Consider the following 12,861-nt stretch of genomic DNA (forward strand, 5'->3'; position numbering starts at 1 on the left):
CAAAATCCTGGACAAAAACCTGGTTCAGTCTGCTTTCCACCATACACTGGGAGAGGAATTCACCTTTCAGTGGGAGAATAAACCCAAAACCAGGCCCAATCTACACTGGAATTACTTACAAGAAGACAGTGAATGTTCCTGAGTGGCTGAGTTACAGTTTTGACTTAAATCACTGTAGGTGTTACAATTTGTAGTCACTGTACGTGTTATAAAATGTTAGAATTTGTATTCCAATTTGTCATTAGAGTATTTTGTGTAGAATGTTGACCAGAAATGACATTTCAATCCATTTTAATCCCAATCTGTAACACAACAAAATTTGGAAAAGGTAAAGGGGTTAGAATACTTTCTGAAGACACTGAACGTGTTTGTGAGATTCTCATCTTTCGATGGTAGGGTCATATTAGTGTGTAGCCCAAACAGTTCAGCCACTACAGACAGAATGTGGCAAATCAGCAGTACCGATTTCCGACGCTTCGTGGAGCAAAATGGAGAAAACCACCATGTTTATGAGATTCTAATCTTTCCATATTTGTTTGTTGACCAAACTGTTTGGACGCTACAGATATGAGAAGACAATTTTCCACAGATGTGGTCGGCCGACAATGGCGGATGCAGTGGATTGCGATGCATCCCATACAAAAAACTGATATCTCTAGCTTAAACAGGTGGATTTTGGAGGGGATGTTTTTATTATGCTAATTTGATTTCCACAGGGGGCGTGGATATCGGCTCTAGGGGGTTAACCTAACTCCTAACCCTAACCCCTAGCCATCTAGCCACCTAGCTACCATTAGCCACAACAAATCATATGAATTGCAATTCGTAACATATCATACGAAATGAACAATGGACATCCATAAATTAATAAATACCATACCAAATGTAACATATAATACTAATTTGAGTGTCCCGGATTGTCGTTTACCATGTTACGTCTACCCCAGAGTCCAGTTTGTGATATTGAGCTCATGAATTCCTCCCGTTTAATGTCAGTTAAATCAAAGTGGTGGCTGGAGAGATGGGTTGCCATATTTGAGATAAATTAAACATGAGTTCTCCCACAGATGACTCCACTACATAGCCATTTATTCATACCCCTCCCCCCTCTCTATATCAGATGGTGAGAGTCGCAACTGAAACATCCAACAGCACTGTGTCAAACCTGCTGCTGCTTCTGTGTGTCTCTGTCTCCTCAGCCCCAAAACTCAGGTCACTCCATTTAATATAAAAAGTTTAAGTTGGAAGTTTACATACACCTTAGCCAAATACATTTTTCACAATTCCTGACATTTAATCAGAGTAAAAATTCCCCATCTTAGGTCAGTTAGGATCACCACTTTATTTTAAGAATGTGAAATGTCATAACAGTAGAGAGAATGATTTATTTCAGCTTTCATTTCTTTGTTCACATTCCCAGTGGGTCAGAAGTTTACATACACTCAAATAGTATTTTGTAGCATTGCCTTTAAATTGTCTAACTTGGGTCAAATGTTTCAGGTGGTATACCACAGGCTTCACACAATAAGTTGGGTGAATTTTGGCCCAACTGAGTCAGGTTTGTAGGCATACACGCTTTTTCAGTTCTGCCCACAAATTTTCTATAGGATTGAGGTCAAGGCTTTGTGATGGCCACTCCAATGCCTTGACTTTCTTGTCCTTAAAAACCACTTAAGCCTACCCCCTACTTTTTCGAACATTCTGTTAAAAATCGCGCAACATTTCAGCGTCCTGCTACTCATGCCAGGAATATAGTATATGCATATGATTAGTATGTGTGGATAGAAAACACTCTGATGTTTCTAAAACTGGTTCAATCACGGCTGTGACTATAACATAACGTGTGTTTCATCGAAAAGCGGAAGAAAAACTGATCACCAAAATCTGGAAAATATATCAATGCGCCACTTGCATGTATTGTCTATTGGAAAGCAAATTACATGGGGCTGAGATTGCAAGTCCTACAGCTTCCACACGATGTCGCCAGTCTTGTCAATTGCCTGGGCTTTGTTTCTTGGTCAAACGAGTAAGAGAGTGCCCCATTCCTTCCGGTCTCCGACAGGATGTTTTGGAGGAGAAATTTCCGAACATGATTTCAAGACGTGGAGCTATTGAATACAAATCGCCCCGTGATCAATTTGATAGATTATTAACGTTTACTAATACTAAGTTGGATTACAAAAGTATTTCGAAGTGTTTTGTGAAAGTTTATCGTCAACATTTTTAATTTAAAAAAATGACGTTGCGTTTTAAAATGCTGTTTTTTCCTGGATCACACACTTTTCATAGATATTTAGGGTATATATGGACCGATTTAATCGAAAAAAGACCCAATAGTGATGTTTATGGGACATCTAGGAGTGCCAACAAAGAAGATCGTCAAAGGTAATGAATGTTTTATATTTTATTTCTGCGTTTTGTGTAGAGCCGGCTATGCTAATTGTTTTGTTTACGTCCCCTTCAGGTATTTTGGGGTGTTGCATGCTATTAGATAATAGCTTCTCATGCTTTCGCCGAAAAGCATTTTAAAAATCTGACTTGTTGGCTGGATTCACAACGAGTGTAGCTTTAATTCAGTACCCTGCATGTGTGTTTTAATGAACGTTTGAGTTTTAACGAGTGCTATTAGCATTTAGCGTAGTGCATTTGCATTTCCAGATGGCTAGATGAGACGCCTGCGTGTCGGGTGGGCTTAACAGGTTAAGCCATTTTGCCGTAACTTCAGAAGTATGCTTGGGGTCATTGTCCATTTGGAATACCTATTTGCGACCAAGCTTAATTTCCCAACTGATGTCTTGAGATGTTGCTTTAATATATCCACCTCATTTTACTCCCTCATGATGCCATCTATTTGTGAAGTGCACCAGACCCTCCGGCAGCAAAGCACCCTCACAACATGATGCTGCCACCCCCGTGCTTCACGGTTGGGATGATGTTCTTTAGCTTGCAAGCCTCCCCATTTTTCCTCCAAACATAACGATGGTCATTATGACCAAACAGTTATATTTTTGTTTCATCAGACCAGAGGACATTTCCACAAAAAGTACGATCTTTGTCCCCGTGTGCAGTTGCAGTCTGGCTTTTTAATTTTTTTTATTGCGGTTTTGGAGCAGTGGCTTCTTCCTTGCTGAGCGGCCTTTCAGGTTATGTCGATATAGGACTCGTTTTATTGTGGATATAGATATTTCTGTACCTGTTTCCTCCAGCATCTTCACAAGGTCCTTTGCTGTTGTTCTGGGTGGTATGGCGGCTGAGGTCTTGGCTGAGTTCGAAGGTACATCCACAAGTACACCTCCAATTGACTCAAATTATGTCAATTAGCCTATCAGAAGCTTCTAAAGCCATGAACTAATTTTCAGGAATTTTCCAAGCTGTTTAAAGGCACAGTCAACTTCATGTATGTAAACTTCTGACCCACTGGAATTGTGATACAGTGAATTATAAGTAAAATAATCTGTCTATAAACAATTGTTGGAAAAATTACTTGTGTCATGCACTAAGTAGATGTCCTAACAGACTTGCCAAAACTATAGTTTGTTAACAAGTAATGTGTGGAGTGATTGAAAAACAAGTTTTAATGACACCAACGTAAGTGTATGTAAACTTCCGACGCTACTCTGTACAACTGCAGGCGATGTCTCGATTGTGCTTCTGATATAGTGGATCATGAAACAAGTATACATAACATAATAATATAACATGGAAACAGGCATTAGGATATTATCACCAAAGGATGAGTGAGCACACATAAGAGCTGATCAGTTTTATCAATGGTCTGGATATATCCATTATCCTCTATTGAGATGCAGAACAACGAACATCAGGGGTTGGAAGCTACTGGTGCCAAGAAAGTAAGAATGAGGAGAAAAATGACAGAGGAGGGAAGAGTAAAAATGACAATACGTGTTATTTACAAGCCTGAAAGGATGGGGATGGATCCAATGCCTTATTAATAAACTTAAGCAGACCGATGCAGCGTTTCCCAATACACAGTATCTCAACCTACTCGGCCACAACCCCAACAGCTGAATAGAGTCTAAATCTAATATTTATATTATGCAGGTTCAAGTTGATTTCAATACTTGATATGCAAGAATCAAATCCTTAGAGCTATTTCGCTAATTGACTTGCAAATGCCTCATTGTAAGATATGGTTTACGTTAAGTGGGTGTCAAGAGGTCAGGGTTGATTCAACAGGGAGGAGAACATTGTGATAGGGTCCAGTGAGACCCATAGCAGGACTTGATTTTTTCTACATTTTGATACGTTACAGCCTTATTCTAAAATGTATTAAATTAAAAATGTTCTTCATAAATCTATACACAATACCCCATAATGACAAAGCAAAAAAAACATTTCGAAATTGTGGTATTAAAAATAAAAAACAGAAATACCTTATTTACATAAGTATTCAAACCCTTTGCTATAAGCCTCAAAATTGAGCTCAGGTGTCCTGTTTCCATTGATCATCCTTCTACAACTTGATTGGAGTCCACCTGTGGTAATTCAACTGATTGTACATGATATGGAAAGCCACACACCTGTCTATATAAGGTCCCACATTCGACAATGCATGTCAGAGCAAAACCCAAGCCATGAATTGTCCGTAGTGCTCTGAGAAAGGACTGTGTCGAGGCACAGATCTGGGGAGGGTACCAAAATATTTCAGCAGCATTGAAGGTCCCCAAGAACACAGTGGCCTTCATCATTATTAAATAGAAGACGTTTGGAACCACCAAGACTCTTCCGAAAGCTCACGGCCAAATTGGCGGGAGAGGGGCCTTGGTCAGCGAGGTGACCAAGAGTGGGAGAAACTCCCCAAATACAGATGTGCCACGCTTGTAGCATCATACCCAAGAAGACTCGAGGCTGCAATTGCTGTCAAAGGTGCTTCAACAAAGTATTGAGTAAAGGGTCTGAATACTTATGTAAATGCTATATTTCCGTTTTATTTTTATTTTATAATTATTTTTATTTTTTTTTATATCTAAAAACCTGTTTTTGCTTTGTCATTATGGGGTATTGTGTGTTGATTGATGAGAGGAAAGTCAAGGGGTCTGAATACTTTCTGAATGCACTCTATATCAGTCGAATCGTACCAAACAGTCTAATGATCATGTTATTCACCCTAACACAATTTAATTCTCAAACGAGGTTAAGTTGCAATTAGAACGTTTTCCAACTCCACCTTTTCCAACTCAATAAAATATGTCCAAGCTGTCACTATCAACTATGTGTTACATAAAATAGCAGTATTTGGGATGTGAACCATTCACTCTCTCCTGGAGAGACCATCACAGCAACACCTGTCAATGAATAGAAGAACTGACAGAGCGGTGCGAAATGAGTTTTAATTCACTCACGCGAAATACCAATAAGCGTCTCTCCGGGAAACAGTTGGACCATCATGAACAGTCAGTCAGTCAGTCTTTATCTTGAATATTGTCGCGTGATTAATTGTAGCTTCACTTCAGCCTTCTGCACTGTGTGTGGGTCGATGGAATAGGCTACACAGCATTATATCCACGGGTGTCCCCGCTACGCATCACATCATGCAAAATATCTTGACAGTTAGTGGCCATGGAAATCAAATGTTTTTTATATGTTCTAGCTTGAATTCACAAATGTTATCGTAAAAACATCCGTAACAGAAACTGATGGCGACATGTGTAGCCTAAAAGTTCATCAAGGCAGAGATTAATCAAACAGCGAGCGTGGTTCGGGTTCACATGCCTGTTGCAATTTCGATCCATACGCAGGTCCACGACACAGTTCAAAACCGGGGATAGCAGCATAGAGAAACATTTTAACTCCCTAGAATAATCATTCCAAAGGTCAAATTTGATGGAACAAAATATTTGCACCATATAAACTCACATGCATAGGCTATAACAGGTGCTACAACTGCGGACTTGTGTTGAGAAGAAAGGGAAATATTTAAAATGCGGATAAAATAACACAAATAATGGCACCGTTTAGCCTTGTGCAATTGGATGCCATAAAACACACCCTGACAACTTTAGAGCAAATACCTGCACGTGCACAACACAACAACAAGCAATGCTGGTCTATCAAAAAAAGTCACATTTTAAACTGTTCTTACCTCGGGCCAAGGTAGTCGGGAACTGCAAACAGAGAAACACAACGATGCCCAAACTCAGGTAGCATCCTCCCGAAAACTGTCCCATCACTGCGCCGGTTTTCTTCCTTCCTATCTGACCCGGGGATTCTGCGCGCGGAACTTGAGCATTTGCAATCGTTGACCTTGTCACCAGTAACAGGTTACCCCGCACTGATGACGTTTAGACAGGGCCAGTCTGTCGCCACCTCAGCCGAGGAAGGCTAACAGTGGCGGCATATCTGGTTCGCAGAGCAGACAGTGAGATGGATAGATGTGTGTGTTTCGGTGTTCGGGCAGCCTGTGAGAGAGAGTGAAATAATTAAACCTCGCAAGCCAATAGCTAGCTCTCGGTTTTGGGGCGGAGAGAGAGAGAGAGAGAGAGAGAGAGAGAGAGAGGGGCTGGGGTAGAGGTGATAGGCTACTGAGGAGAGAAATCCAGATTATCGACAGAGAAACCACAGATGACCACTGTGTGAGTCATCGAATCAATTTAGCGACACAATCATCTATCCAGTTTTTCCTTAATGTCAGTGCGGAGTCATTTTGAATAGATGTTATCCTTATGCTGCAAACCGCCAGTCACTTAGCTGAAAAAAAATGCTTGTGATTTATTTGCTTGTGAATTATTTTTTGAGTCCTTTTAAAGGGAAAATGTATGAACACATTACCAACGAAATTGGATTCTCTGGGTATAGGTTTCAGGGAATCATTCAAATAGGTGGTAGACTACAATAAAAGATGCCTGATGTGGTCCTCCTGCCCACCCCAGCCAGATAAACCAGCCCTGGGGCACACCTAGGACTACAGGTTTCATTAACCCAATGATTACATGATTATGTGTTGTTAACATATCCTGAGGCATTCTTAACCACTTTGATTGAGAATATTGTCAACATTATTGTGCAGAATACAATAGGCCGTCAGCCTCCCAGCCTTTCATTTCCCATCTGTTCCATGGACTAATGCTCCACAGAGTGGATTGACATTGAGTAGTTATGTTAACCAACATATCAACGCACAAGGCGTGACCCAGATGCAGACACAGGAGGCAGATGGTTGGAGTCTTACAATGTTTATTAATCCAAAAGGAGTAGGCAAGAGAATGGTCGTGGACCGGCAAAAGGTCAAAACCAGATCAGAGTCCAGGCAGTACGGTACAGAGTGGCAGACAGCCTTGTGGCCAGGCATGCAGGTACAGAGTGGCAGACAGCCTTGTGGCCAGGCAGGCAGGTACAGAGTGGCAGACAGCCTTGTGGCCAGGCAGGCAGATACAGAGTGGCAGACAGCCTTGTGGCCAGGCAGGCGGGTACAGAGTGGCAGACAGCCTTGTGGCCAGGCAGGCAGGTACAGAGTGGCAGACAGCCTTGTGGTCAGGCAGGCAGGTTCAGAGTGGCAGACAGCCTTGTGGTCAGGCAGGCAGGTACAGAGTGGCAGACAGCCTTGTGGCCAGGCAGGACGGTACAGAGTGGCAGACAGCCTTGTGGTCAGGCAGGCAGGTTCAGAGTGGCAGACAGCCTTGTGGTCAGGCAGGCAGGTTCAGAGTGGCAGACAGCCTTGTGGCCAGGCAGGCAGGTTCAGAGTGGCAGACAGCCTTGTGGCCAGGCAGGCAGGTTCAGAGTGGCAGACAGCCTTGTGGCCAGGCAGGCAGGTTCAGAGTGGTAGACAGCCTTGTGGCCAGGCAGGCAGGTACAGAGTGACAGACAGCCTTGTGGCCAGGCAGGCAGGTTCAGAGTGGCAGACAGCCTTGTGGCCAGGCAGGCAGGTACAGAGTGGCAGACAGCCTTGTGGCCAGGCAGGCAGGTACAGAGTGGCAGACAGAATGGTCAGGCAGGCAGGTACAGAGTGGCAGACAGAATGGCCAGGCAGGCAGGTACAGAGTCCAGAAACAGGCAAGGGTCAAAACATGAGGAGTAGAAAAAGGAGAATAGCAAAAAGCAGGCAAATGGGAAAACCACTGGTTGACTTGGAACATACAAGACAAACTGGCACAGAGAGACAGGAAACACAGGGATAAATACACTGGGGAAAACAAGAGACACCTAGAGGGGGTGGAGACAATAACGACAGGTGAAACAGATCAGGGTGTGACACAACAAAAACAACAACGCCATAGAAAACCAATCCGCATCTGCATTCCATGTAAATCAGTGGGAGTTGACTTTCTCAGGCACAGTTACCCTATTCGGTGAAGATTCAATAGTTTATTTCCTAGGGTCCTCATCGGAGGTCAGCCCTTTAGATGGGGTTAAGTGCTTGATATCATTGCTCAAGCAGGCATAACCAGCACTATAAATGGAACCTTCACAGCTATACACTATGTGGGGTGGTTTTCCAGTTTCCCTACATAATTGTGAATGATGAGAGGGTGTTCCAGACATAATTATACACTATAGCTATATTTTTGAATTTTTTTTAACCAATAACATCATTGGGTGATTGAGCCTGCTGTATGATATAAAATGAATGGAGTTATGTGTTGTAGCAATTATTGTGGCCTTTGGGTTTCACCGATTGCATGATCACGCTAGCACCAAGTAGATATGCTTGTTCTTGTTCAATAGAGCCATTGGACTTATCTCAACGATGTTCCTATTTGCCAGGATATTGCAGGATATCTAGGTTGACTCATTTTCCCTGGCTTTGTAAAATGGGGACGGTGCTAGTTTCCAGGTTCACAGAATTTATGTTACCATGCACTGTCCATCTGAGATTGCTAAACAATGGTCTTCAATGGCTGTTTCTGATGATTCCTCTTTCCAAGAAGAGCTGGACGGCGAAATAGTTTTGAAATGTTATTTTACATCGGAACACACAGCCCTATTTATTTGAGCCAGAATACACGAAAGAGGAGTTGAGACAGAGATAAATAGAATTGCGAGACCAGCAAGCAGTAAGCATTTCACTGTAATACCTATTGTATTCGGCGCATGTGACAAATAGCATTTGATTTGATTTGACAGACTAATATACTGTTTTATTAAAAACTGTTTACTGGTCAACAAATTAAAGTTTAAATGATGCACCAACTCCCTGCATCATTTGACTGAAGCTAGTTTATCCCAATACATTTCATTAATATCACAATTAATTGAACCAGAATGTCACACCCTGACCTTAATTTTCTATGTTTTATGTATTATTTTGGTCAGGTCAGGGTGTGAAGAGGGTGGGTATGCTTGTGGCCCTATCTAGGTTTTTTTGTATATCTAGGGGTGTTTGTTAGTCTAGGTTAATTATAGGTCTATGGTGGCCTGAATTGGTTCCCAATCAGAGACAGCTGTTTATCGTTGTCTCTGATTGGGGATCCTATTTAGGTTGCCATTTTGGTTTTGTGGGTTATTGTTTATGTGTAGTTGCCTGTCTGCACTTGTGTCTTATAGCGTCACGTTTGTTTAGTGGTCTTCGTGTAATAAAAGAAGAATGTATTCTTCTTCAACGCTGCGCCTTGGTCTCCTCATTATGACAAACGTGCCACGGAAGTTGAAGTTAAATACTTTATTGGTTTCTGATGCAGCTGGAATCACATGTCAGTACACTTGTAAAAAATATTATAGAAAACATCAATATACACTACCGGTCAGAAGTTATAGAACACCTACTCATTCAAGGGTTTTTCATTATTTTACTATTTTCTACATTGTAGAATAATACTGAAGACATCAAAACTATGAAATAACACATGGAATCATGTAGTAACCCAAAAAATGTTAAACAAATATATTTGAGATTTGAGATTATTCAAATTGTCACCCTTTGCCTTGATGACAGCTTTGCACACTCTTGGTATTCTCTCAACCAGCTTCACCTGGAATGATTTTCCAACAGTCTTGAAGAAGTTCCAACATATGCTGAGCACTTGTTGGCTGCATTTCCTTCACTTCGGTCCGACTCTTCCCAAAAAAAATCAATTTAGTTGAGGTCCGGGAGATTGTGGGGGGCAGGTCATCTGATGCAGCACTCCATTACTCTCTTTCTTGGTAAAATAGCCCTTACACAGCCTGGAGGTGGGTTGGGTCATTGTCTTGTTGAAAAATAAATGATAGTGTTACTAACTCCAAATCAGATGGGATGGCATATTGCTGCAGAATACTTTGCTAGCCATGCTTGTTAAGTGTGCCTTGAATTCTAAATAAATCACAGACAGTGTCACCAGCAAAGCACCCCCACGCCATAACACCTCCTCCTCCTCCATGCTTTACAGTGGGAAATACACATGCGGAGCTCCTCTGTTCACCCGCACCACGTCTCACAAAGACACAGCAGTTGGAATCAAAAATCTCCCATTTGGATTCCAGACCAAAGGACAAATTTCCATCGGTCTAATATCCATTGCTTGTGTTTCTTGCCCAAGCAAGTCTCTTCTTATTTTTGGAGTCCTTTAGTAGTGGTTGCCCGGTAGTATATATACTGAACAAAAATATAAACACAACATGCAACAACTTCAAAGATTTTACGATTCATATAAGGAAATCAGTCCATTTAAATTAATTAATTTGGCCCTATTCTAAATACATATGCACCTGTCAGTCATAGATATCTTTAAAAAAGTAGGGGCATGGATCAGAAAACCAGTCAGTATCTGCCGTGACCACCATTTGCCTCATGCAGCGAGACGCATCTCCTTTGCTTAGAGTTGATCAGGCTGTTGATTATGGCCTGTGGAATGTTGTTCCACTCCTCTTCAATGGCTGTGCAAAGTTGCTGGATATTTGCGGAACACGCTGTCATACATGTTGTTCCAGAGCATCACAAACATGCTCAAAGGTTGACATGTCTGGTGAGTTTGCAGGCCATAGAGGAACATTTTCAGCTTCCAGGAATTGTGTACAAAAGAACCCTTTAAAGTTTTAGATTGCGCCTTTTTTTTCATAGCACCTTCTTTTCTAAGAGTGTACTTATTATGTTAGTGGGGCCATCCTTGTCTAATCGCACACTAGCGACTCCTGTGGCGGGCCGGGCACAGTGCACGCTAACCAGGTCGCCAGGTGCACAGTGTTTCCTCCGACACATTGGTGCAGCTGGCTTCAAGATTGTGAAGAATGTGTTAAGAATCAGTGCAGCTTGGTTGGGTTGTGTTTCGGAGGACGCATGGCTTTCGACCTTCGTCTCTTCCAAGCCCGTACGGGAGTTGTAGTGATGAGACAAGATAGTAACTACTAACAATTGGATACCACAAAATTGCGGAGAAAAGGGGGTACATTTCTTTTTTTATAATACAAAATGGACGACCTGCAGACTTCCAGCGAGGGAGTCAGTGACACAGCCTCATCAAAGCTGTTTGGCAGGTCCTATGCAGAAATCGCTCTGCATTTCCTGGTTGCTAAAATTCAAATAGTTTGCCTAATCATTATACCATCGAAACTGCTCTGGAATATATTTTCCATAACCAAAAATATTGTATTTTCAGCTATTTGAAGCTGGTGTACGAAACCAAAAGTAAAAGACGCAAAAACAAACCTTAAGAACAGAAGCATAGAAATAACGCACATACAACAGATCGGCCTCTTCTTAGATTTGCTTTCAAAGAAATGACAGATCTATAACTCAAATTTCTAAAGGATATTGGTCGGGTTGCCCAAAAAGTTACATATTGAAGCTTTAATGGCCCCTGTTGTGATAAACCAAAATTCCTTCCAAATGGATGTGGAAAGACTGTAGTATACCCCTTGAAGGGGACTTTGATGTGTGTGGATATGAGGGACTCTGTCTGTCAGCCTTTGAGCTTTGTTGATCTGAGTAACTCTCTGATAGATATCAAAATAAGTGACGTTGGTTAACTTTAGAGGTTAGATATTGTCCATTGGTGAAATAATGAGATAATGACATGGTCACCATCAGCAACAACATGTCAAACAGGATCTATATATAGAGTGGCAAACAAACCGCTAGTTTCACCAATATATTTTTACAAATATATTCTAATGTTGTTTCCGACAACAGAAATACATGACCAAAAGTATGTGGACACTTGCTCGTCGAACATCTCATTCCAAAAGCATGGGCATTATTATGGAGTTGGTCCCCCCTTTGCCGCTTTAACAGTCTCCACTCTTCTGGGAAGGCTTTCCACTAGATGTTGGAACATTGCTGCAGGGGCTTGTTTCCATACATCCACAATAGCATTAGTGATGTCGGGCACTCGTGTTGGGTGATTAGGTCTGGCTCGCAGTTGGCAATCCAACTCATCCCAAAGTTGTTTGATGGGTTTGAGGACAGGGCTCTGTGCATTTCAAGTTCTTACACACTGATCTCGACAAACCATTTCTGTATGGACCTCACTGTCACGACTTCCGCCGAAGTTGGCCCTTCTTGTTCGGATGGTGTTCGGCGGTCGACATAACCGGCTTTCTAGTCACCACCGATCCATGTTTCAGTTTCGTTTTGTTTTGTCTGTATTACACACACCTGGTTTCAATTCCCATATCATGTTCCTTATTTAACCCTCTGGCATACATTTCTGTTCTGTCCGTGATTGTTGGTGTCTTTAGTGGTTGTTGATTGTGCTAGTGTGTATGTATGTTTCTATCTGGAATTTTTGCTTGACTTTTTTGAGTAAACGCCGTTGTGTTGCTCAAAACCTGTGTTCTGCGCCTGACTCCGCTACATCTCTGCACTCAATCGCTGACACTCACTTTGTGCATGGGGGCATTGTCATTCTGAAACAGGAAAGGGCTTTTCCTCAAAATGTTACCACAAAGTTGGAAGCACAGAATTGTCGAAAATGTCATTGTATGCTGTAG

General features: G+C 41.9%; 1 protein-coding gene across 1 annotated transcript in view; it reads right to left on the reverse strand.

Moving 5' to 3' along the window:
• Positions 1-6,433, reverse strand: part of LOC118388077 (netrin receptor UNC5D-like) — a 321,459-nt gene extending 315,026 nt beyond the window's left edge. The window contains exon 1 of the mRNA XM_052525607.1: positions 6,104-6,433. Coding sequence (XP_052381567.1) covers positions 6,104-6,188 — 85 coding nt within the window. The 5' untranslated portion in view covers positions 6,189-6,433. The remainder of the gene's footprint in view (positions 1-6,103) is intronic.
• Positions 6,434-12,861: the final 6,428 nt, after the last annotated feature.

This window comes from Oncorhynchus keta, chromosome 9 (assembly GCF_023373465.1).
Source record: "Oncorhynchus keta strain PuntledgeMale-10-30-2019 chromosome 9, Oket_V2, whole genome shotgun sequence".
Taxonomy (NCBI): domain Eukaryota; kingdom Metazoa; phylum Chordata; class Actinopteri; order Salmoniformes; family Salmonidae; genus Oncorhynchus; species Oncorhynchus keta.